We start from the raw sequence: 27,991 nt of genomic DNA on the forward strand, positions 1-27,991 counted from the left end.
AAACCTCAGATTGGCTATTCATTCATGTCATCACCACCCCACCCCCACAACCCTCAACTCCGCCGCCTTCACCCGTAAAGCAATGAAGCGCCTCACCTACGACATGTGGTTCTGCTGAGTGGCCACGTTCTGCTGCTGCTGCTGCTGCATGAGGATCTGCTGCTGCTGGCGCCGCCGGGCCGTGCGGAGCTTCTCAAAGCGAGCCTCCATCTCCTCCAGCACTTTGGGGGTGTAGCGAACCACCAGCTTCACACTGTCCTTGGCCGCCTTCAGCAGCTCCACCGCTTTCTCGTGGTGCTCGCCCTCCACGCTCTGCAGGGGGGTTCGAGATGGAAGGAGGGGAAGTTTAACGGAAGCTCATTTGAATGTAGCTTTAAATATAGCGCATCCTCTTTGAAAAAGGAAGAAATAATGTGTCCTCCATACATAATATACAGTGATATTATGTGAAAGTGAGCAGGCTCTTGCTGTTGGAGAAGGGTTTCAGCTCCTTACTCCAGTCATGTACAGCCCTTTGGTCTCAACAGCTCTCCTGACTGTTGTCTCACATATCAAACTGGAAATTAAATATTGCATGGATATATCGTTTTTTTCTGAAGCCGCCTTTAATAATAAATAAGGACAAAAAAAAACGTGTCTGCACTCTCCCTTCAGACCATATGTCATGTGTCAAAATGTAAGCGTGGTCAGACCTACCACACCGTTGACGGACAGGAGCTGATCCCCTCGCTTTAGGCCGCCGTGCCTCTCAGCCACGCCTCCGGGGATGATGCGGGAGATGTAGATAGGGGAGTTCTGCTCCTTGCCGCCCATCACGTTGAAGCCCAGCCCTTCCTCCGTCTTGGGTAGCTCCACCACTCGCGGGTGGGAGTGACCTTCGCTGGCTGCGAAGGCCGCAACGGTTGCCTGTAGGAAGAGAAGCAGGTTGGGATTTCTCATTATTAACTATCCCCAAAACACTGGAGAACTACGTCTGTACTTGCATATTTATTCTGAGGCTTTTTACGGTATACACAAGTTGTAACACAGGGCTTCTTTAGCAGAAGAGTGCAAAGAAAATGGGTCATTTAGTTCACTGAGTTGAGTTTCTCTGCAGCACTTCCTCTTCATACTGCACATGACCCGTCTCCCTCAGTAAAAGTGGTAGAGCCCATACCATGGGCCCAAATCTAATCTTACCTCTACATCAAATTTGAACAAGTGGAACATGTGCAAGATAGAAATATGCATTCATCATGAAGACCGTTAGATGCGGTTGAAAGCCCTTTTGTTACAAATGCAGTTTTAAAAAGGTCAGAATGAACTCCGATGCTCAAATACATTTATCGTCTTTGAAAAAGCATTTGAGACAACAGGCTTTATGGGAAATCCTACTTTTGAGAAGGATTAACAATAACCAAAGCTCCACATCAATATGACAGCAGTCTGCACCGTCGTCTTCATTACACTCACAATGAATGAAACAGAGGAAACCAATTTTAAAAGTACGACAAAATGATCGCGAAAGGTGGGTTTATAATGTGAACCTCTGCTGCACCTTCTCATTCTGCAACAAAGTGTGAGGATTGAGTCGGGGCCGGGGATTTCGACTCCACATGACAAGTTCTCCGGCTTTCTAAGCACATGCATTAATGCAACCAAATCCAGACTGAAGGAGCAGCCGGACAACTTTCACCCTCTGTATCTCTACCAGCTGGTTGACGTTGTTCGCTGGCTGTTGGGGTTCTCTTTGAGTTCAGAACAAAGCACCCAAGAGCTTGTTAGCCCAGGCTGGGAAAGCAAATGGCAGACGAAAAGGAGAGCGAGACACCCCGTGCCCACTGATGCATTGCCAAAGGGGCATCGCTGTCAAGTCGGCATCATCTATGATATGTGAGGTAGATCGAGAAAAGGGAGGATAAGGAGAAATAAAAGTGGAGGGAGGGACAGTTCTGTCAGAAGAAGCTTTTGCAGATGTGTATCCAAATTCCCCAGCAGCAGGCAAGTGTCTTGGCACTTTGAGGTCTTTGACGCTCCCTCCAGGCAGCATCTCTCTCTCTCTCTCTCATTCATATGCATCTCCATATCCACATTAGTTGTTGCATTATACCAAATTCCCCTCTCCCTCTGTCCTCCCTCCGTCTCCCATTGAAGCTAAAAGGCAGCTCCTCAGCATGCATACCATCTCCTCACCAGGCCTCCCAGCTCATCGACCTTCCAAGTTTATCTAGATTTCCACGAACAAGAAAGCAATGTGGCAGATGGCTGGCGCCTCTCAAAGACAGGAGGAATTTCAAATGAAAAGCTTGCTGGATGATACTTTCCCCATAACAACTCTGTACAGTGTAAGTATTACTTAATACATCCAAAATCAATTGATCATCAGCTCCCATTATTTTCTCTGGAGCCCATACAACCCTGATAGTCCCGGTCTCCATTAAGCTCGGTAATAAAAGCCTCGGGCCAGGAATTAGAGGTTGAATTGATTTAATTAATGGAGCAATCAAAGAGAATCGAGTTGTTCAGGTGAAACACAAATCTCAACAGTCAGGAGATTCACCATCTCACTGACTTAAGTGCTCGAGAGGCAGATGAGCACACGTGTCTGCATATTTCACATGTATTTTCTCTTCTTTTCAGATACCGATTAGCACTGTGGTCGTACTATGTGAATATTTATATGTATATTCTCTACGAGAGAGAGTAAAACACTTTTAAGAACTTTCATTGTTCCCAGTTGAGTGTCCCCACAGCTAAACCAGCTCAGGCCATTAGCTGTGTGCTAATTGCCAAGTGGACATGCAATTTTAATACAGATTTAGGAGCAGTAGCTTCTCAAAGTTTGGGGCCAAGAGAGAAAAGTAGGAAGGAGTTTTAAAGCTGCTTAAATCATGTCATTATGGTTGCTTGGGCTTAGAAAAAGAGACAGAAGCTTTTTTTTCCAGCTTAATTTATTGCAGTTTCTTTGTAGGGTGACATTCTCTACTCACTAGTAGATTAATCTTTCCATCACAAATGGTGGCCACTTGACAAATGACACAAGATATTCCAAATGCACCGAAATTCAATAAGATTTACTTCAAAAACATTTGTGGTAAATACACTTTTTTTGCAAAGAGTAAAATGAGAATACTGATACCATTATCATGTTCGTGCAAGAAGTAAGCAGCCAGAGCCAACAGACAAAAGAAATAAAATAACTGCGGGAACCTCCAACTCTCACAAAGTAACATATTCAATTTGTTAATCCCACAACAAATGTGCTGATTGTAAATTTATCAGAATCAGAATCAGAAACTGTTTATTGCCAGGAATGTTTGCACGAACGAGGAATATAGTTAGGCGGAAGGTGCATACATTAGACATTAGACATTAGACGAGACAAACAACAATCAACTTCTGTTTTCAATGGGCATTTTCAGCCTCGTAGATATGGGTTAGAAGAGGCCTACGTCAGAAGGACGTTATCATCAGTCAGATGGTTGATCTTATATGAATACAAGACGACGCCGACCTCTAGTGGCCCTTAGTACTAGTACTTATGACAGGAGCGAAGGAGGAAGTCACACAGTACACAGAGGGTTTACGTAGCGGTCAGAGGCAACGAATGAGTCAAACAAACACAGGACCTTCACTCTGGAGATCGCTGTTTGTGTCCCACGTGACACCAAAAGTCCACGCTGACTTACAGTATCTTATTTTAACTTAAACCACGATCTTTTCCGAAACCTAACCAAGCAGTTTTGTTGCCACAATATGTTTCACTTTTACACCGTGGCAGGTGCAGTTTGGCCCATTGAGCTGATACCATTTGAAATGGTTGACAGACTTAACAAACAAGATGTGTTATCTAGTGAGCTTTAGTACTGAAAGGTGTATTTCTTCAAAGAAAGACAGGCTAGCTGTCTCCCCCTGCTTCCAGGAGCTGTTGAAGCTCAGCTAATCACCTCCTGGCTCAACCTCCATATTTAATGCACAAACGCAAGCTCATCTCTTAAAAAAAGAAAAGACAGAAAGAAAGATGAACAAAGAAGAGAAGATACATTTTGAATGAGAGAGCTTTAGGGCTTCTGGAAGGTGTATTTTTTTCTTTTACTTTGAAAAGAACCAGGCTAGCTGTCTCCCCCGCTTCAGTAGTCGTTTAAGCTAGGCTATACACCTCCAGGCACAAACTCAGCATTTAATGCACAGAGACAAGCCAATCTTTTTATCTTCAAAAAGAATACAAAGTGATTAAACAAAGAAGACATAACTTGTAAATAAGGTGCTGGAGGTTGTATTTTATTTTTTACTTTGAAGAGTCAGGTTAGATGACTGTATCCGTTTAAGCTAAGGACGTCCTGACTCAACCTCAATATGTAAGGCACAGACACAGCCTGATCTCTTCATCAAGGACCTTAATCCGAAAAAAAAAGAAAATAAGAAAAAATAGATTAAACAAAGAAGATTTAACTTGTGAATGAGCTTTCGAGGTGCTGGGAGGAGCATTTGTTTTGTCTTCAAGGAGAGCTATGCTGTCTCCCCTGCTCCAGGGAATTTAAGCTATTCACCTCCTGACTCAACCTCAATATTTAATGTACAGACACAACACAATAATTTTCATTAAAAAATAAAAGACTAAATAAAGAAAATATGCTAGCTTTAGAGGCCTGCTTCCAGCCTTTATGCTAATTTAACTAATCAGCTCCAGATCAACATTTAACACACAAACGATTGAGAGGTTTCAATCTTGAAATTCAAAAGACTCTGCACTATTGTGTGTGCAATACATTATCTATCTATCTTCCGCTTAAGGCAGAGTATTGGTTGGAGGAGGCGACGAAAGAGAATAAAGCCCTCATCATTTGAAGCCTCGTACCATCTCTCTGCATTCATCACCCCTCTCTGTTCATACCCTCCACCCTCCCACTCACACATTCTGTGATGTACTGAAAAGGAGTCGACCCAGCTGGACACCGAACAAGTGAAGGACAGAAAGGTACCTTCATCTCTTCTCCTCCACTCATTCACAGGAAATCAGACAAGCCGGCCTGCTTTGTTTTCTAGGCATTTGTCTTTTGCAGGCGAGGTGCCGACGACCAAGCTGATCGTGTCACATGTCTCTTTTGTATGCCGAAAATTGCATATTCCGATCACACTGCATCAGAAAATGTCTCCGTTGTGTTTTTGTCCTTCACCTGTAACACGATTGCAATGTCTTTAAAACAGCAGGCAACAACTAAAAATAGTCGCGTGACAGAAGCAAGGACAGGAAAAAGGTTGAGCTTTTTCAGAGATTGACAAACAGATTCGAGCCGTCATTAAAAAATATCTTAAAAGCGCTGAATTGATTAAATATCCAAACCTGCAAAGTGAATGTACACAAAAATCTTCCTAAAGCTGACAAAATAAAGAGACCCAATCAGATACAATCTGCTTAGGATAATACCTAAACAAATATATGCATTTATCATTATATTGTTTTGCAGGCATTTTTTTTATCTAGGTTGTGTAATTGGTGCTGTTAGCAACCCAAATGTGTGCCAAGTGGGACTAAAGCAGAATAAAATGGAAATCAAGAGGCTGCTTATCTGATCTTTCATGGGTGAACATGATGCAGATTTACAGTTCAAAGACATTTAGTAACCATACAATTGTTGAAACAGGGACGAAGAGCTGTGTTGTCATAGTGGATTCACATTAAAGGAAATGTATTTAATATTGAAATATGCTGTCAGCTTTTCTTCTGGGGAAAAACATTTCTGCTTTTGATGCCAGTATTGATTACAAGTGTGTTTGACCTTGTGCAATGTTCCCCAAATCCTGCTAACTAAATAAAGTAACCTACTACATTCTATAATGTGCGTCGGCTAAATAAATAAAAAATAGCTTGATATCGATTGTATGAGCTATCAATGAAACCTCTGAACCCTCTGAGAAAGGCTTGGATCGAGTCATGACTTCAGCCAGATCCTAATCATTCATTGTCCCTGTCGTCATAGATCCATGTTCTCCCCTGTGCCCTGAAGTGACCTCATTTCCTCTCGCTACCTCGATTTGAAAGATTCTGGAAAAGCAAAACAACCTCAAACAGAGCGAGCCTCCTAAAGCTTTCCAACTAAGCTTCAGTTATACATAAATCATTCATAACGCTTGTCTCTGAGTCCGACCAAAGGTAAACAAAGATGTAAGCTAACTACATTGGGATTGCAGTACTGGTGGGGAAACTTGCAGGCTAACCAGAGTAGCTGCCTCTTCATCTACACATGCCGGTTTGTTTATATATGTGAGACCTTGGGTCGCTGTGGATTTAGCGAGATTGAATGCTCGAGAAGAAAAGGTTCGCTACCGTCTTCTAAAGGAATTCAAGAAAATTAAGTGCTGTTTTTGCTGTTGACTTTAATTTCCCTTTGCAGTGAGCTAGTCAAGTCAATTTTATTTACACAGCCCAATATCACAAGGGGCTATACGATCCTCATTTTCTGTCTGACAGGAGTTGTATGCCTTTATGCTAAGTTTAGTCCTGCAGTTGAGCAAGAACAAACTCCAGCTTAAACGTTCTCTTTTATTTTCTGTTTCATAAAGATCAGTGATGAAACTGTGATATGGAAGCAAAAAAACATCCGATATTCAGCATTATTCCTGCAAAACCAGCACTCGCATGTGTTGCCCCCTAATTACATGCACACTCTTAATAATGAGGGTTATTAGCTAAGTAGAACACACTTTGCTCATTTCATTCTGCTTTGGCCAGAGGACAAGATGAGAATGATATCACCCGCTAATGTGATTAGCAGATAGTTTGTAACTCATTCGTCATGCTTTATGTTTTTATTCCAAATCATCACTGATGTAGCGATCAGCTGAAGATCTCCAGAGCAGCTCTTACCTTGGCTGTGGCTCTCGCCTGGTACTCTGGACATCCATTCACTGTGATGGTTTCATGCATGTACTGATACACCTGAAAGACACGAAGAGAGACAGGTGTTATAATTATGTTTCACATGGTTGGAAACTGAATTTTCCGCCCTGCGCCTGAGCCCATGCACATTTGCACATTTGCACAGTCAAACGATGGCGTTCCTTCACAGCTGGCTGCCACCATTCAGGCGCAGACTTATTTCGTGCTAGTGCTCACTGCATCATTCTTTGTGCACCGCCTTGGTGTGAATAAGAGGCGACTGTGGCTCAGTGGTAGAGCGGGTCCTCGATGTGTCCTTGGGCTGGACACTTGACCTCAAATTGGTCCCGTAGGCTGTGCCTGCGGTGTATAATTGCTGGTTGGTAGCCCCTGAATGGGTGAATGACACGTAGTATTAAAGCGCTTTGAGAGGTCAGAAGGCGAGAAAAGCGTCAATTTACCATTTACCACCATTAAGAGGAAATTGTAAGACATTTGTACACAGCTCAAAAAGTCTCCCGAACAGATTCATAAATTACTGCTTGGGCCTGAGCCGGTGCCAAGACATGGGTTACTATGTCAAGTTGGCTGGAAAACAAGGTTTTCTGCCTATTTGCTGAATCAATGCACACAGCTGACCTTTCCAGTTAAGATGTGTGTTTGAAAGACACCTTCCAACCAAACTTGTTCAAAGAATAAAAGCAAGAGGAAGATAGAGACGGCGTCGAATGAGGATGTGTGGTTGATATAGTGTAAAACAAAAGTACCCTTTTCTGGAAGAGGACCTTTTAAACGATGCCGTTCATGTATACGTCAGTACTGCAGCTTAAAACCCGTCAGATCCCTCCAATGCTAACGGGAATGAAAGTGATTCAGATGTATGGGCTGATTACAAAAATTCTCAAGAGGAAATGTTTTTTGCTGAGTCGGTGCAACACATAATTTACCCCAACGATCACAGGATTTCAACTTTTTCCTCAAACACATCTAATTATTTTACATTTGACATTGATTGCCGTTTCAGTTCATTGAGCAAATGAGCAATCAGATTCTTATCAGAGTAATGCCGAAAAAATTCTCAAAGTAAACTCTGTGACTTACAATATTCGTTGTGGCTCAGAAATATATGTTAATCATCTGTTTCCACTCACTACATGATCTCTCTCATCAAAGCGCGGCGGCTCTCCTGGAAGCGAACACCCCCGATGGCTTTGATGGCCTCGCTTCTCTGAACCATCAAAAGCATGTATACTTATAGGATACAAACCCTGCCATATTTGTTTGTAAAGATCTCAAAGATGGGGTAGAAAAAAATATCCCTGAGCTTCCGTTGTCTTGTTTGCTCATGAATCTTAAAGACCAACTGAAAGTGCTGCTCCATGTTTAGGACTTGCATTTATAGCCCTGATGCATTCGGGGGAAAAGGAGCCTGCGGTCCACAAACACACACTCAGCTCCCAAATGGTACCTTTTCCCGAGGACTTCATCTACCTTTGCACATTTTGAGGCTGAGCACAGCTTTATAAATGCCATGAACGACTTTGCTTGCCTCCGTGTGCCTGCAGAGTGGCTTCCTTATTATTATTATTATTTTAATGCTGCAACTGCTAACTACACCTATTTATTCTGCTTCATATATGTGTTAAAGTAAAGGCTTTTGGGCCTTTAAACATTGATCTTTGTTACGTAAGTGTTAAGTCATTTCTCTTTTCAAACAGATTTTTATAAAGCTGCAATGCCCTTGCAATATTTGGCATCTATTGTGTGAGAGGGGGTTGTGGTACGACGGGAAAATAAAGGGATGGATTTTGAAAAACTTATTTTGCAGTTAAAAGCTTAATTAGTCACATTGTGCGAGCAAGGGAAGCTGCCTTCTCACGAGCGGATACCTGCTAGTTTTGCCTTCATTCCCCATTTATTAGATGCAATACACAATACGATACATAAGTCATAAGGTGTGACTCTCCTGAGTGCTACTTTCACATATTATATGTTGAAATGTTTGGTTCAAATGAATGCTAATGCGTCTTTTGGATGAATACAGTCGACTGGATTTATCCACGGAGGCACATTAGCAGTCAACTTCTTTAAAGGTTTAAAACAAAATGTGTCCCTTTAGCTTCTAGTGCCTTTCCATGAGATCAGGTACCGTGAGTTTTTAGCGTGTTTGTGTTTTGAACAGCCGCCTCCTGCTCCTGGAAACAACACTGATGAGAGCGGTGACACTGACTTACCAAAACAATCCAGTTGCGGGCCAGAAAAGCCAAACTATGAGCTGAAAGATATTAAAAGCTATGTAACATAATGCTGGATTCATCACGATGAGCGACCCCTTTCACATCCGCATCGTAATCTTTTTGTACTGCAGCTTTAAAATTCTCTTTTTCACAGTATTTATTAAACATATAAAACATGTTGTGCATAAATGATAATTAATTGAGAAATGCATTACAGTGAGTGCTCTAAAGGAGGCGAAACAAGACGCACATTTGATATCTCTCGATGTATTTCACCTGAATGCTGTTCCCTGAATAACAGAACAAATAGCTGTGTGCTTTTGAATGTCCGTCTGCTCTTGTTGTGGCTGCACTTTGCTCTAAAGAGGCCAGTTGTCCTGCAGGCATCTTTTCAATTACCCTTCTGCCTTTTCTCCCGCCAGACGTCTTCACTGCCCCGTGCCTACAAACACTTACACCATCAGTCCACCCTCTCCTGCATGTTTCCTTTTTTTTAGCACACATTATTCCTGATAGGATAGCGGCGCTGGCTCCTGCAAGGAGGACGCCACAAAGCCGGAGAGTAGAGGAAGACGCCCGCGGGGCAAACTGACATGACAACGCTGCTTGTAACCATGGCGTCCTGCTTCCTCTACTGAGTCAGCGAGGCGGGGAGGCAGGGAGGGACGGGCAGGCCTGGTTGATGTGGTTAGAAAAGAATGAAAACCAGCACAGGACTTCACAACACACTTCCCCTCTCGGTGGTGCTAACCGTGTCCCGCAGGGGAAAATATTGAAGTTGCACAGAGACTGAGTTAATGCACCTTTCCTCCTTCAAGTTGATGTGATGTGGGAGGCAGAGGCACAAATCCTCCGCCCTCGTTTGCTTCATGAAAAAACAAAACAATTATGTTGATTGCAAATCGCTGCCGAGGTGGAAAATCAACTGCAATGTTAAAGCTGATGAAAGACACCATCGCTCTGGCCTGCTTCTTTTTTTTTTTGCACTTCCTGTGCCTCGCCAAGTGGCACACTCTAACCCAATAAACTGAGAATTCCCACTCTCAATCATTTCCAGCTGGTTAGCTCTTCCAGTCTTTTCGTCTTGTGTCCTTCCTTTCCCATTTGCAAGGCTGATTGACCCTGACAACTCATTCAGGCTGATGCAGTGAGACGAGATCCCCCCCCCCCCCCCTCCTTCGTCATTGATGAACATGGCGGGGAAAGACAGCCAGCTCATCAAACTCTGTCTCTTTGTCATTTAGCCCAACTCTGCTGAATAGACTCTTCTCCCTGCTATCCATTCCTCATATTGACAGCTAGCCCATCGCCCTTAACAAGGCTGATTCATGTTCGGTATATTCTATTGTCGTAGTGCAGGATCAGGTTTGGAGACGAAATTATAGTGGGGTTTTCACGATATAGATTAGTTTGTCCGTCTTGTCAGGCTGTGCGTCTGCCCTCCAGACTGGGAAATGAGCTGTGTGTGTGTGTGTGTGTGTGTGTGTGTGTGTGTGGGAGGGAAGGAATCATATCACAGATTGAGAGAAAGGTCATCTGTAATAATGAAATGTCATCGAGGTGTGTGCAATCAAAATGAACAACAGCAGGGTTGGATTCGCAGTTTAACCTATGTTTTAACGCTCTTTTAACTTGAGGGTAGTTAACACTGATGGATGACATACAAGAGTGCAGTCAAAATTAATTTGAAAAACAAAGGCTGGAAGAGGTGGAGAAAACGGTTCACATTAAAGGACTACTACTGTTATCTTTAATTGTCTTTGTGTCTCATTGTCATTAATGTCTTTTTTATATTTATCTTGTATATTGTATGCAAGAGCTATGTGAATTTGGAGTCAAATTCCATGTATGTGTAAACACACATGGCCAATAAAGCTGATTCAGATTCTATACCAGTAAAACACTGGTATATGCTAAAAACATTAAAGAAATTCTGTTTACTTCAAAGCAGTACTTTTTTGGAAGGATGGATGTAGTAAATTTTTCCTTTTGTAGGTGGCTACTTTATTCATATTCATGTAATTATGATATGAAAGTCCACTTTCAGTAACCTGAGATTGGTATTCCATCACAATGTCGTTTTTTGTGGCTGAAAAGTGCTGATTTCTTTCTTACAGAGCGGTGTGTTCGTGTGCTGGTGGGAAGCTGCGACATCTGAGATATCAAAGAAAAGAAAATTTGTTCTAAAAATGTATAACAAGCTTTCTCAATCTGCCCCGATTATGGCTGCCGTTTCACGCTGGGTGTCACACGGCTACTTCTGGAAAGTTAGATATCGCCATAGTATTCATGAGTCATAGTGTCCTGTGATGCATGGCACACTTGAAATGTGCGATGATAAAATGTGGAATATGCAGGACCAAAAGCATTATCTTTTTATATCAATATACATTATCTTTTTATATCCATAAACACAATGTGTGTGTTTGTGTGTATACAAGTGCACCATGAAAAATGCCTTTATTAAATAATTGAAAGACATTGCAGAGGTGAATTTTATGTGTGGGAATTTTCCTTTTTTTTATTTTATGAGCAAACAAACACAGAGGAGCTGAAGTCAATTCAACCATCTTTGTTTTCAACACTCCGACTCCACGTTTTGTGAGTCAAGTGTTGAAGCAGAAGCTTTTGCAAACAATCACAGAAATGATTGAGAAATAAATCAAGATAAATTCAGTGAGTCCTCTTTGGTCTCACGACGACCGATCTACTGCAGATGTGAATGTCTCCTCTAACTGTTTGGACACTCACAGTTCATCCGAACCACCAGCTGCAGAGAACGGTAATATTTCACTCCAACAACTCCGGCGTAATAACAATAATAGCCTCCAGTACGCAAGGGCCGGCACTTACAACCTGTCCTCCAGCTGGCTCAGCACCGCAGCGGGAAGCTGTTGTCTCATCGGCTCTCACAAACCTGTAATCGACTACAGTCTGCAGCCCACTTATCCCGGTGCAGCTCTGGTGGTTTCCCTGGTGACTGTGTTTAGCCAGCTCTTTGTGGGTGAAGTGGTCTGCATCTTTGCCTCTTGGAAAAGGGCATCATGCCCGCTGCTGCTGCTGCTGCTGAGGCCCTTTTCAGAGGGTTTTTGAGAGCCATTGTCAACAGTGACTGCCACTGAAATCACTCAGCTGGTCACCAGGCGTGCAGTTGGTGTCTGGATGTGCCAGGTTCTTCCCAGAGAGGACCGGAGCAGACATGGACCCTGCGAGACCAGAAGGCCGGTGCTTTTCTTCCTTTCTGTCACTCTGCATGACAACAGTTTTTTTACGAAATGCCCTGTCAGGAGCCATTTCCACTAATTGGTGTCATTGCCAGTGTTGCCGACCTTTTCATAGCTGTAAACAAAGCTTCTAATGAGTTTCTGTGAGGAATATGCTGAGAAGACATAGAAACACAAGTGCATTACTTTGTAGCAGTGTTGAAGTACATGAACGGATCCTTAAAAAGGGAGTTTGGTAAACCAGAGATCTCAGCAGCTGGCCTAGAATTCCTATGCATACATATTACATATTACGGTTATTTTTAGCTCTGACGTAGTGCAATCGTAGTCCAAATGTCACCTTAATTTACAACACAACAACGTTCTGATTGTCTGCTAATTGTCAGCTCTCGTTCCAGGACCAATTACGTGTTCACTTTGTGTACAATTAACTTGCAACACGGAGGCCATCGTGGCATTTGTCATCTGTCTCTCCGCTCCTCAAAGTCATGTTTGCTTAACTATAACATGGCTCTGGGTGATGCTGCAGTATATCACAACAGACAGGACACTAAATATACTAGATCGGCTGTTATCGGCGTAGTGGTGGCATGGAGAGTGAATGCTCTTGTTTGCTGTGTTCCCTGTCCTCCCGATGAACGACGTTGGGATGATGGATCAGTGGGTGGCTGTTGGTGTGCATGTGAATGAAAGCATTCAAAGCAAGAGCAGGAAAAACTCCTGTTTATGATTCACTCTTAATCCCCGCTCCGTGAAATGTGATTAAAACCAATTTCTAACAGTGATTTGCTTGATTAAAATCCAATGTAACGAGCTTATTAAACCTTCAAGTTAATGTAAGGCTCGTAATGTTTTATGGCCTCGTGATCAATCAAACGTTCCGTGTGATTTTTTCTTTGAATTTTATGCAGTCAAAATGTCCCCATTGCTGTTCAACTCAACGCAGTAATAAGGCGGAGTAATTGCATTATGCGCTCATTTTTGATTGATGCAACTGAAAGGGACACTCTCAGATTTTGTGGTTTTATAGCCATAATTTACTTAGTTTCAGTCGTGATCTGGGACATTGTGGCATCATCGTCTTCGACAATAAATTCAGGGAGCGATATATCTTTCAATTACAACAGAGCCAAGTCATGGGGAAACTATATTAACAGCTTTAGCATAGCAGCTGCTTGCATCAGCTAATCACAAATGCAGCTGTCAATTTTAAGCTGAATTGTTCTGTATAAGTACTTAACACTAAATATGCCGCTTTATTCACTTGCCGCGCAGCTAATTATACAGCACTATAACTTAAAATTGACTGAAACCAAAGGGAAACGTTCATCCTCTGCAGGATAAGGTAGGGGAGAAAAGGAAACTTCTATCTAACAGATAAAGTTATGTGTTGGCTAAGTTCACGATGCTGTCCCTGACGTACTGTAAATATGGCCATAAATAATCACAAAAAGCCTGCAGACAACTTCCTTCTTGGCAGACAAGATTTTGCAGAAGTCAAAATTTCACACGAGGTCCTTGTGCACTTAAAAAAAACCTCAACTGCCAAATATGTAATTTAACTTTTTAAGAAAGAAGACTCTCTAGGGTGTTTGTTTCTAAGTACACATTTTCAAAGAATGTTGAAGTGGAAAAAAATTGCATTACTCTAATGAGCCCAGTCTAAAGGCACATTTTAGATGCGGCATGACTCGATGAAAAGTCAATGGAAGGACATGAATGGACCCCAAAAACATTCTGGTACTTTAGGAATCTACTTTAGATTCAGATTCATTGTCATTGCCATTGCACAACACAATGCAGTGCAAAAAGAAGCAGTAAAAGGGCAGTGCAATGCACATTTATATAGAAAACATGCAGAGGTGAAATGGAAACATAAAAAATTTGTCCATGGAGACTGAGCAGAACACACACACACACACACGCACACACACACACACACGCACACGCACACACACACACACACACACACACACACACACACACACACAGCCTTATTCTGCCCATTTTTTCGAAAGCTTATTAGTCCGAAAAATGTCCCATAGGACCAAAAGCCCATTTGTCTGACTGTTTGTTTTCCCTAAAACAAACTCTTACGAAATACTCACTCTCTGTATCACAAACAAAAGCAAATGGCTATTATTATTATTATTATTATGCAGAATGGCATCATCGGATCTCTGTGATTTGTTTCCTATACTATCAACGGCATGACATACTACTCTGCCTCTTGTTGCAGTTTATTGGTTGGGTTTAGGAATGAGGACCGAGATTAGTTAGGTAGAGGATAATAATATCAGGGTAAGCCAACCACAGTAGGGTCATAATTAGCCATTTGCGTCTGTTTGGTGCACAGATAATTCATATTTTCAGAGCAATGGGGACATTGCTTACTCATGTAACATTGCTTACTCATTAATAAGCACATTAATAAGCACATTGCGTGCTCATTAATAAGCACAGACCACACTAACAGACCATATCCCCGGTAATGATGTAAGACTTTGACTTTTAGGATCACAAAACAAAGCAATTGTTCCAATGTGCTGAAAACGAAAATGAACAAGAACCATTTTCCTCAAACGCTTGAATCATTACTCATCATCTCGCCGTTCCGACACAAAAGTTAATAAAGAAGGACTTCACACAGCCTAGTGGGAGGTTTTAATTAAAATGTTTAATTCTATCTCACTGTAAGTAACTCGTATGGTGCAACTTAACAAAGTAAAGTAACTGCAACACTATGTTTAATCAAAGCTACTGTAAATCGATACTAGACAACAACGTGCTGTCCAGTATCTCCTTCATTTCTTCACTGAAAGTGATGCGTTCTACTTTTCCTGGTTTGTGTGGAATAAACAGAAACTGTAATTAAGTATTGACACCTCAGCAACAGCAGCAACTTTATCAACAGCAACTCCAAGGACAAAACATCCCAGGATACCGACTGATTGATTGGGAGAGCACTGCAACAAGCAGCGCGAGCATAAGAAAGGTCATCATAAAAAAAATAAAAAAAAGTAGAATGAAAATAAGAAAAAGAGCGAAAACACATGAGTCATGTTGGTGTTCACGGACCGGCGGCTCCCTCCCTTGACGATGACTCACCTCTCGGATGGCTGTGCAGAACTCACTCTGAAGGACTTTCTTCAGAGACTGGAGCTTGTGACCGGGCACGTCACCCGACTCCTGCAGCTTCTCCAGCAGCTCGATGGCCCTGGCAACATCTGGCAGAGAAGAGGGACAGAGAGCGGGTGTGAGTGTGAGTGTGCATATCTGTGTGTGTGTGTGTGTGTTTGTGGGCTCTCATGCCAAGGAGACCGGGAGGAGAGAAATACCCCGTTCAATTATGCTAACGGCACCGCTACGTGAAAGTCGCTGGAGCGAATCAATGGGCGGGGTAATGGAAATAGATTCAGTCGAGGCCAGCTGGGGCCGGAAAGATAGAATAGTAAAAAAATCCCATCCACGGTCGTTTGCGTCGGCTTAGCTTTCTGCATGAGAATAAGAAAAGAGAGGGAATAACTCATGTTGTCCAAAGGTAAGACTTCTTGGGAAGAGTAATGCATTACAAAGCATTTACACTAAACCTAAGCCGTAAGTTAGAGGCCGTGACTCTGGGGTCTACTGAGCTCTCCTTCCCTTATTAGCTTGAGCTCAATGAGTCAGTTTGGCTGATTCATTTCTTGCCCTCTGAAACTGGCAGAGCCAATAGAGATACATAACGGTGGGACAGGGGAGATATTCCGTACTTAATCACTTGGACTGTTCGTTCAATAACATGTTTTATTCAGCTCGTGTGTGCAGAGACCTGCGACCACACAAAAAGGAAAGATGATTGGTGCAGTTTAACAGTGGAGCTGTTGACTTATACCGGCTCCGTTCTAACTTCACACCACAATGCATTGTGCGTGTTGTTGCATGCACCCCGTGGAGGCTGCAACTAGTGTTATTGTCGATGTCTGGTGATTACTTGATTATTCTCTTCACCATTTAGTCTGTCAAATGTCTGTACATAGCTCCAATCACAGGTTCCAGGACTCATGGGGCTTATTTTGTCAGGAAAAAAAGCAGTCCAAATGCTCAAAATATGACATATAAAACAGTAAAAACACTGATAATGTTAACGATGCACAAATAAATGTTTTTTGTGCGATCAGATTTTTTTGTCCACCGCCTTGCTTTATCATATTTGACTCTAAATGGACCATAATATACTAAATGACCATAGTGCTGTATTGAAGAAAACGTGAAACTATACAGATTGAGACCTAAACTCATGTTTACAATGTTTACTGAGGTAATACATCTAAATAAGTAGGGTCATTCTCTCAATTTTCTTGATTAGAGCAGCACTCTGAAAGTTAGTTTCCAGAAGGCTTTTAAATCAATTTCATTTGGATCCATTCCACAGTATATTTATTTTATTGAACATTATTTTTCCACCAGCATACAGATATCCCACACTTTATTTCGCTGACGGTTGAGATTCACGACCTTCCACAGCTTCGTTTAGTTGCCCAACAAAGAGTGAGCTACACATGCTTGAGCATCGTGTATGCAGGAAAAAAATTGTATCAAGTATCAGAAAAACAACACTTTTGATAATATAAAACAAGTTGCAGCTTCCATGGAAATTGTTGCTTGCAGCTCTAATGAAAAGTAGTTGAAGGCCTTATGTCAACAGAAAAGTAAAGAAGGGTTTATGTACCGTTCTAAAATCAGGCGTCTTCATAACAAGCAGTAAGTAAATACAAGCTGACTATTGGTGTCACTACAAGGCTGTATGAGTGTGTCTTTTCGCACAGTACACAGTGATAAAGTGTGTGTAGAGGCAACACACTCCACACCAATATTGAATTGTGGGAATATAGGAGTAACTCAATAAAGCAGTCGGCAGACAGAGGAGCTTTCACTGTTTTGCAGACCTGTGGGAGACAAGACAGGAAGTAGTTTCCAGCTCTATAAAGGCCATAAAAAGGAAATGTGGAGAGTGGAGACACTGAGCAGAGGAAATCCATTGCCTGTTTCCACTTCAGGCGCTCCGTAATAAAGAGCTGGATTATATTGATCTGCTTGAAATTGCAAGGTCAGTTCCCATCGAGACCGCTCACGGCTCATGAGGCCTCGTCCAACGGGAGCTGTATTGGCAGATGTTAGGCGGTAACGAGGCGAGTCATCCCGCCGATGCTAATCCTCCATTAATCAAACGGCTCGTGTAGAGAACGTCACAGGTATGTGTGGGAAATTTAACTCAATGTTAGATATGACTGTCCGGGCATCGGTTCCATCCCCCGTGATCCTGCTCGTTATTCCCCAATTAACCTTTTGCTAAGCCCCACCCCCTTAGTTACTGTTGCCTGGACTGTCGAGCTCTCTGTTCTTGAACACACAAATAATGCAATTTACAATAATAATGATACAATTTGGAAATTCAGAAAACCCTGTCGGTGATGTGGCCAAAATCTCCTATTATGATAAAAGTAATTTCTTATGTTATAGTGCTGTACAAAACCCAAAAAATAACCAAAAAGAGCCAATGGAATAGAAAAAAACTAATAAATTAAATAAACAAACAAAAACAGGGGAACAAAAGAACTGCATAAAAGGGAGCCAGGGACCAAACCACCGACCTTGGGGTTAAAAGAGCCACAGCCACAGTATTTATGAATAAAGTACTGTAGTTATGAAGCAATTTGTGTTGGCCTCATGGCCAACACATGTCCGGTATTCGTATTTTAATACTCGTGAAATATATATCTGAGAAAGAAATTCCTCATATGGGTTTTTAAGCTTAGTGCTGATATTGTGCTTAAGTAAGCCATATTGATATTTCCCATAAAGATTTTCTCCGTCTATGCTCAATATCAAAAGACACAGATTCCGAAGAGCTTGTAATGAGCAGCAAGGGCATCTGTCTCGTAGGTTTATGAGCATTTCTTTCTCATTAAACAGAGGACAGGGGCCGACCCGGAAAGATTTCTTTCCTCCTCTGAGCCGTTATTTGCGTTCTCATTTGCTCATTAGCACCATTTTCTTTAGCCACATCAAGGGCTTTGACGAGGCGTTTGTAATTTGACTTCAAAGATTGATATTGCAGACATTTTTCTGTGCTTTCATCTCGCCGATCAAAAAGTGATGTCTGCTCATTTCCTGGTGTAATCTCTCTAACTTGAATTTGGGTGATTTTTAAATTCCTATCAGCTTTAGACAGAGGAGCTGCTCAACTAAATGTTTAACTATTATAACCCTGACAGTCTGCTCCCGTCAATATATGTCATGTGTCCCTCTGCAGTTTTATCCCAATATATCCCAAGTGATTCAAAAGGAGTGACTGCTGGCTCTGCAGTGGCACATTTACTGCTTCCAGTGATACCTAATCTCTGTCGGGGAAGATGCTCTGAAAACGCGTAAACAAATCAAAGCACGAGCTTGGCGTTGCCTGAAACCAGGTCTGATGAACTGGCAGATGCCCGCCGGATTATTGCTAGCGCATGATATTGGGCAGTTCTGAGCCAAATGTCCCATGAGTACCCACTCCACGCTCAGTGTAGAAGAGGGACATCGGATGAGCTCTGTGACTGATCAGATGAGGGCTGTAAAAAATGCTGCATGGAACGGGTGATTGTGTTCCGTGACGGAGCGGCTGAGATGACCGCAGGGGGTCCCGGTTACGTCACATTAATGGGGAAAGGGTTCCCGAATGAGGGGGGGGGGGGGGGGGGGGGGGGGGGGGGGGGGCTCCAGGATGACCCGTTGCGCTCTGATAACACTACAACCACGGTGAAAGAGCACACTCATCTGGTGCTGTACCTTAGAGGAGAGGCTGACAGAACAAGTGAAGCAGAGTTGAACACAACACTAAGTATGTGCTCAACACCCACATGGTGTGCCTGTTACATGCACACGCTATGAATAACTTCAGCTGGAGGGGAACACGAGGAATACAATCCCACCCGTGACTAACCGACTGCTACACAGCAACAACATGCATGAACACCGCCGATTAAACACTTTTATAATACGTCATAGACACATAATAAACTGTATTTTATTGTTATTGACTTCGGTGGAATAAGCGCTGTGTTTTAAAACTTTCATATTATGTCATTTCATGCTTCTACTCTTTTACCTTTTAGAGGCAAATACTACATTTACTTGACAGTAGCGATGTTCATATTTAACCGATTAACTGTTAACCGACAATAAATGTTGTAATAAATATGAATAAATAAATAAATTGAGTGGCTCGTCACTTAATCGCGAATAGCTATTCTACCTTAAAGGTCAGTCCACCTTAAGTAGGCCTGAACCTAAACCAGAGTTCCTGTCAACAGGTTTTTTGAATGTGTTTTTGAAATAAGAGGAGATTTTAATGTTTGGAGCTGCGATACAATGTTATTATTATTATTATAAAATATGTCAGTTAATACCCCACTCGTGAACTTTGAAGCTTAAAAAAGGAAGTTGCAAACAAGTGTCCAAATGACGACTAAACGTCACTATACTAAACTGCCTTCACAGCCTCGTTGTATTTGTTGGCACTCATGACCGTGGCGATCAGTACTTTTTTCCTTCTGCCGATTGCATCCACGCTTCAAAAACCATCAAAGTGATTTTCAGTTGTGAAGATTATGTTGCTGAACAAAAGGTGTAAGTATCACGAACGTTTGTTTGCCACAGGGCTTATTTTATGCAATAATCCAAAATCCCATTGTCTTTTTGTCTGGGGAACCAGTGCGACGCTAACCTCCGGGGGTTGACCTATAAAATATCGTCGTCCCTGCACCACGTTGAGCGCTGGAGGAAAACCCTGACAGAGTACTATGCCAGGCAGACACGTGGCTAAGTGGAGACTTAATGGAAAAATGTCTGCATGGGCTCCACGACAATGCACTCTGCTGCTCGCTCTCCCGGGCGGGTGAACCGGGGACTCGGTTGTCTGTTTCATGCATATGAACTGCAGCTGGTAACAGATGATGACCGTAACCTGTCATAACCTGTGCATCCGGTTATTGTTGCAGCTGGTCCCTAAACGGCTTGTTTCGGGGATCCAACCGCTGCACCCCTGCATGTAAGGCACTAACCCTGCCGGTGGACGCTTAATGATCGGTTAACGAGGGTCGGCTATTGAGCAACAATTAATTGCGCTGAACATCAATGTGACTTCTCAAACTGACATTGGATCATAGAGAAAATGTTGTCCTGGACGCTTTGCAGCAGTGAAATCCTGCTATAGTTCACAGCCGGCTTGATAGCACATACAGCTGCCTATTTACACATCCAGCAGGAACAGAGCGCCATTAACATTCAGGCGACGTCGTGTCTCTGGCCACCCGATGAACGGTAATTCAATATTCACCTCTTTTGGGTCCGGCAACTCCTGATGGGAAATTTCTGACTCTTTAGCTGCTAAATGCTTTGTTCACCAGCTCGTCTCTAACTTTGCCTGCCTGCTGTTTGCTGCAGAGCTGGTTTCAAGAGCTATTTTTGCTGTTATTGCGGGTCATAAAAAAACAAAACTATAAGCTGAAAAGTTGAAATGCAGACGATAATTCTCCGTGGGTCCGTCATACATTGCGATTTCATCCATCGTTAATACAAAAATATCGACGATGCACTTTCGACCTCTGTTTTTCCTTTGCAGAGCCGGCTGGTCAATCCCTGCTCTGCAGTTGGTGTTCTCACCTCTCGTGCCCCACCCGGCTCACAGCTGTTCCCACTGGTTCCAGCAGCCCCTCACTATTTATACCTGCCGCTTCCTCGCAGTTCTCCACCAGATCACCTGTTGTTCAACTCAGTCTCCTGACCTTCTTGCTCCTGTCTGGTCATGTGACTTTAGACGCTTTCTGCCTGTGTGCCTTGTCCCTTTTGTCCTCGCTGTCTGCCCGTCACCGACCACTGCTTTTGAACACGAACCAGGCTTTTTATTGGAAACTTGAACTGAAACTAAAACAGAAGTAAGCAGTGGAAAATAGGGTTTGCAAACTGAAACTGAATAAAAACTATATCCTTAAAAAATGAACTAAAAACCAAACTGAAACGATATTGCCTGGTTAAAAAGACTCTTGTGACATTGAACCACAGAAATTGAACAGACTTGAAATTCCAGGAGACGGCGTTACGCTGCAATGACCTCACATCTCACACTGAAGAAGCAAAAAGATTACGCATAATGGCCGTCCCTACACAGTTCTCCAACCTTGCATTTTGTGTGTATACGTATAGCTACATACTGCTGAGACATTATACATGTCCACAATAAAAACAAACAAAAACAACTGTGACCAAAAATAAACATAAACAAATTAACTAAACCCTTCTAAAAAAACTCAATTAAAACTAAACTAAAATGAAATTGAAAAGTCAAAACTAGCATAAAATTGAAAACTAAGATGACTTGTTTGCCTCTGAGCTGCTACATGATTCAAATATTTGAACGCCTCTGATCCTGCCCAAACCGTATTCACTAAAAATACATAAAAAAGTGAAGAGGAATTCAGTTCAGCCCTCAAGTGCTTTATTATTCTGACTTTAATCTCGACCCAGAGACCCTGGAGGGCCTCTCGGGGATTCAGTGTGTCCAGATGTGAGCAGCATCTGGACAAGTTTTCACATCCGCCTCAGAGAAAAACTATATGCTCCACGTTGACAACTGCAAGTCTGCCAAATGTAGCTGAAGCAAACAAGACTGTATGCAATCAGGTCATTCTCACTGTGAGGTTTGACAGATTCTTCTCCAAAGGAAGAGAAAGGGCAGCTGATGCTGCTTTTGTGAAAAGTATATTTCTCTCTTATTACTTGCCAGAAGAAAACACGCACGCATGCACACACACAGAAGATCAGACGTTACAGTTACAGAGTACCTTTTCTTTACGTCATGACAGAAACAGTGTGACTGCTGCCATGCCGAGTGCAGTGATGACAGAGATCCTGTCGGCAGTTCATTTCCCTGCGCTATCTTTATGCTGAGGGCATTCTCATTAGTGATACTTAATGATTAAATGAGCTAAGTTTAATGCTAAAAAAAAATTAATTTACGTGACTGTCAAGACTTTACTAATGCCTCCTGGGAGCAACGTTTCCATTCTGTGCAAACGGTGCTCACTCATTTTAAATTTAGCATTTAAGTCAAACTCAAATCTGTGATTTTTTATACAGCGGGCTCTTTCCTCCAGTTCAAACAGAATTAAAATACTACTCAATTTTCCAAAAACGTTTCATGCAATATTCCTTCAGTTGTTTTTTTTTTAACATCAAACTGCAAGAGCCTGAATGAACGTTTAACGGACCAGACGTGTTTATGGTGTCTTCAAGTGGGATTGCATTTACTGGGTTTGCAAGAGGAGTGGGGAAGGCGGCGTTCCTTGTTGTTGTCATGCGACTTAAATCACCAAACATATTGTGAACTAGACTTCCCGTCTTGAAAATATGACGGTATTACAACACAGATCTCATGGGAGTGAGGGGAAAAACATTCAATGTGGAACTCAATAACTTGGACTACTTGAAGATTACTAAACTAAATGCAATAAGTAAAAATATATGTATTCCTGTATTAACAAGCAATGTAAAGTACTGAATACGTTTTGATTTCTCACATAACAAATCCCATATTGACCAAAAACAGGCATCACTCAATATTTCCGGCTTCAACAATCACGATGATGTACAAAAATATTACATAACCTAACCACAAAGAGACCTATGCTTGTATCTGTACACACACAAAAGGCCTTAACAGTTTCTTGTTTTTTAAAAAGAATAATACAATTCAATACAAAACAGAAAGGATGGTAAATGATAACTGTATGTGACATTTTCTGTGTGGCAGTGTACTCTGGGAACTCATTTCAAAGCTTTCAAAACGTCATCCTCATCATTTGCTGATTAGAAAAAAGGCACAGAGCCGAACGAAGCCGCTGTGCCACGTGATGGAGGCTTGGGCGCTCGGCGAGGCTCCACACCGGTGTTGTCGTGTTGTCGTGTGGACGTGTTGGCGCTGGGCAGCGCTCCAGTTAGACAATTCACAACAGGCGGCAGAACTCAGTCCTTGGAAGTGTAATCATGCAAATAAATAAATAAACACGCCCAGATCAGATCCCGTCAGATCAGATGCGACCAAACCTCTGAAAACCCGCAGATCCTCTTTTCCCTATTCTGCTCATTCTGACCTTCCCCTGTCTCCGCTCCTCCCTTTAATGGCGTGCATGCTGGAGCAAAATGTCCTGAAGAGGCCCCGCCATCTGCCACTGCCACTTTCACCTGGGTGTCCTTGGCGTCTCTGGCAACTCCGCTGCTAATTCCAACCACAAGAACTGAAGTAATCACTCTGAATGTGTAAAATGGGACGGCAGGGTTTTCTTTTTTTTTAACCAAACAAATCCCACGGCAAGAGAATTAGCTCCAATTTGTCCGACTGCGACGAATCCGCTTGAAACACTACAAATAAATCAACTCCGGGAGGGCTAATGGCTCCTGTGGGAGCCTGTGGTGAAAGCAAAGACGGAGAACATCGCACTTCTTGTCTTCTTCATCCTCGTTAATGATCGGACAGTGTCCCTCCAAAACGATTACTCTATGAACCTCTGTATTAAATCAAGGTGGCTCGAGATGACTATGTGGCTATGAGTGACGTCAGCTTGTCAACAACCGCGTTAATCCTTCAAACCGCTGGTGTGACTGAGAGAGTGTGATGGGAAAATAAGGCCTGGGCTCAAATCAGGGAACTCGCCACGATCTGTCAGAGGGAAAATAAGGGCTGGGCCAGCAGAGCGCTGCAGATATTCCCATCGATATGTTGAGAAAAGAAGGCTACAGACTGAGAGACTTATTTAAAACCTGACACGCAGGGAAGTAAACCCAAACAAGTTGAACAAAGCCACAGTGAACTGAATGCCATTCATTCTCCTTCCTTAGAAGTGTAATTTTGACAAGACTGCAGCGATGTAAATTAGATCTCTGAAACCTGACACCGTTTCATATTCTGCTTTAAATGACCCTCCTCTGATTCCACTCCTGCCTTTTAAACCCTGAGAGATGATATCTGGGATGCATGCTATAATAAAAAATGTCCTGAAAAGGCCTCGTCATCTGCCACCGCCACTTTGACCTTGAAGTGCTTGGCAACTTTCCTGCCGAGTGTCCCTGCGAGACAATTACTCTAAGAAGGGTTACTTCCGTATTAAAAAGAGGCGGGTTGAGACATCAACAGCTATGAGTGACGTCTGCCAGTGAGAACAATGAACTCCGCCAGCATCTCTCAGAGGGAAAACAAGGACTGGGGCAGCAGAGTGCCGCAGATATTCCCTTCAGTCTGATAAGACGGGAGGCAATAAACTGAAGAGAGGCTGAAACACGGGGAAGAAAACCAAAAAGGAGTCGTACTTGAAGGAGCGACGGCTTTTCTCGAGTTGCCATTTTGAAGTGATGTTCAACAGCCTCAGAGGGGACATCGCTGTCCTCGACGGAGAAAATCACCTCGACAGACTCGACAGACCAGAATATGATGCAGCTATACAAGATGGTGCAAGCCACCGTTTCTTAAAAATAAAATATATTGCTTTTGCGCACTTCCAATGACACGAATGCAACAAGTTTGCCGCTGTATTTTGAGGTTATCAAAGGTCATTCTGGGAAATTGAGGAAGCCACTAGCTGAAGCAGAAGCTCTGTTGATAAGGCGGATAATACTTACAGTAAGTGCTTGACAGATCATTTAATCAAACACCGTCTACACACGCCCACTATAGCACTATATAGCTATTAAATTATGGATGTAGAACCCAGGTTATGAGTCTAGCTATCCATCAGCTGCTAATATATATAATTTATGTTATTCACCATAGAGTCAATTATCCTTACGGGTGGCTAATTTCCATGAAATACACCTTTTTAGCCAAGCCAGCAGCATGATTCTAGATGCCATTGATCTGTGGGTTGTTCCACCACTTTAAGTTCAGCCTGAAACATCTTCACTTAACCATTGAATGCACTGAAACTTTGTACAGACGTTCATGGCCTCTAAAATTGAAGCCTACTAACATTGATGATCCCCTCACTCTTCCTATCACTCTTCTTATCCAGCATTTTCATTGAGAGCATGTTGCGTTAGCGCTTAGCTCAAAGCTATAGCTGAAGACATTTAGTTATGTTAGTTGAACTATTGAACACACGTCTCTTCTGGAAATCGTTCCATGCAAAGCTATAGTGTCGCTCATTCTCTATATACGTTTCTGACAAAATTCCTTGGCCAACAGCAAATTAGTTACACCTACAATGACCTCTGAAAGGCTCAGATCGGACTCGCCTGTTAGGAGTTCATCTCCGGCTGCACAGAGAATGCAAACTGCTTATAAAAGATATTCAAGGAGATCAAATCAATTGTTCTTGGGTGCTGGCGCTCGTCACAGCCATTTCCCCCCCGACAACAACAGGAAGGCCAGTGATGTAAGATCCTGCTGTGACCCAGCAAGCCAAGCGGGAGCTCTGGAAATGAACATCTCGATCCGTTTCCTTCCCGCCCGTGTTTGACTCGGCAGCTGAAGCCTCCTCCCCACGCGAGACGACGCTGCCTTTTCATTAGCAATTATAGTGTTTTCTCAAAAGCGGCAGCATGCTGAAAAAGAGAGGCTGTAGTGTTACCTCTCTCTCTCTCTCTCTCTCTCCTGAGTGAAACTATCATTATTACTGCTAGTTCCATTACAGCTACCAGCGGCTGACAGCTCAAATTCATGCCACAGCATGAGAATATGGATCAGCCCCCCCCATACACACACACACACACACACACACACACACCCCTGCATTCACTCTGAGGTCACGTCTGAATCACTGCCCCAGCAAATGACTAAGATCAGATAAGGCTGGATGCTGACATTTTACCAAGAAGGAAGACATTCATCTTCGCCTCGGTGTTTAAGAGCCTCAGCTAAGCCGCTCTCTATAGTTAGTTTCATAGAACGAGGTGAGTTGGAGAGGCGTGGGTTGTGTGTTTATCTGTTTGCCTGATGGTGCGATCTTTGACACATTTCATTACCTCTGCATGGTAAAGCACTTCTGCACCCAGCAGAGTGTGCATCGGCAAAGCCTGACTGCTCACACGCATTAAACTGGAGTGGAGAACAGATTGCAATTGAGCACATGGAGAGGGGGGGAAATAGCAGAAAAGAATCAATTGTGACTAATGACTTGGGTTCCACATACCAAGTAACACCAGTCGGATTAATTCCTGCATAATCATTTATGCTCCCGCCAGATAAAGACTATTTATAGTCACCTCCAGTGACTTGGAAGTGACTGGGGAGCTGATGCTAGCTTTACTTGGCACAGAGGAAGTAGCTCTCCTTTCTGACAGCATCCGTTTCCTATGCAAGGCTTGCGCAATATTACATTTCACCAAAGGGAATGCATTTGGTCTGACTGGGGATTTTTCCCTTGTGATCTAAAAATACACACTTTTAACAAGAAAGTGAAGGGATTTAGAGTGAGCCTGTATGAAAATATGTATAAAATCTCAGTGGTATCTGACAATAAAGGGATTCACATTCACAATATCCTAAAATGCATAATAGCAGCTCTTTTCTTCAAGGAGTACAAAAAGAAGCTAATTATCACCCTAGAGGCTTTACTACCACATGCATGACGTAAATGGGATGCACAAATATGTGTTTAAGTCACACAGTCTATAATTACATGCGCTATCTCAGCTCTTAGTAAACACTACCTGTGGTGCATCAGTAAAAGAGGCGGAGCCACACCATTCCAATATATTATTAGGCTTTAATTGCAATTTTCTTGCATGCGTTTCCAACAAGTGCAACAACAAAATAATACAATAACTGCTCGTGTTTCCCGTGAAGGCAGCAACCTGCCTTAATGGCGTGCACCTGTCCAATTCAAATACAAAAGTTGTCTCCCGGAGCACAAAGTAGATTTCCGTGGCAAAGCGCTTCAGTAGCTGCGGCTTTATGTTTACAGATGGAGAGCACAAAAATAAAAATAAATAAAAAGAAGCGAGCTGTAACGGGATGATATTACCGAGCAGGTTACATAATGTAGATGTGGATAAACGAACCCCACTGTGAGCGGTGTCAGGGTGTCCATTAGTCAAATACATAATGGGAAACGAATGCACGCGCCCATGAAGAGTGGAGACTAGTTCCGCGGACGAAACGAGCGCTCCTTTCTGCACGATGACCTCACGGAACGGAGAGGCTGGACCGGTTTTTTATTTTTTTGGATTATTTGGAACAGCGCGAGCTCATATTGCCTTCAAATAACGACCCGTAAAAAAAAATAAAAAATCCGTAAGGAAATCCGAGTCGGGCACAAAACACCTGAATCTACCACGGGTTGCCAGTTCCTCTGCCGAAGTTTTTCAAGACGTTGAGAGAGAAAAAACGCACAAATTGCAAAGCTCCGAGTGCCTTACCTCGATCCAGAGAGAGCGGTTGGACCACTGTCGCCATGACTGCTGTTTACTGGAGACTGGAGAGACTACAGGAGCTGCAGCATCACAGAGAGAGAGAGAGAGGGAGAGAGAGAGAGAGGGATAGGGAGAGAGAGAATTAATCTACCTCCATCCTCATAATATCTCATAACCTGCACAACATGTCCATCTTGACACGATAAGACAGGACCGCCCACCACTTAATATATATAAAATATAAT

General features: G+C 42.7%; 1 protein-coding gene across 1 annotated transcript; it reads right to left on the reverse strand.

Annotated features, from left to right (window-relative positions):
* Positions 1 to 96: 96 nt before the first annotated feature.
* On the reverse strand, positions 97 to 27,789 carry lin7a (lin-7 homolog A (C. elegans); the record flags this gene model as incomplete). Its single annotated transcript, XM_079236012.1, has 5 exons — positions 97 to 312; positions 697 to 906; positions 6,848 to 6,919; positions 15,429 to 15,547; positions 27,753 to 27,789. The coding sequence occupies 5 exons, from the start codon at positions 27,787 to 27,789 to the stop codon at positions 97 to 99; spliced, it is 654 nt and encodes a 217-aa protein (XP_079092138.1).
* Positions 27,790 to 27,991: the final 202 nt, after the last annotated feature.

This window comes from Taurulus bubalis, assembly GCF_910589615.1.
Source record: "Taurulus bubalis genome assembly, chromosome: 20".
Taxonomy (NCBI): domain Eukaryota; kingdom Metazoa; phylum Chordata; class Actinopteri; order Perciformes; family Cottidae; genus Taurulus; species Taurulus bubalis.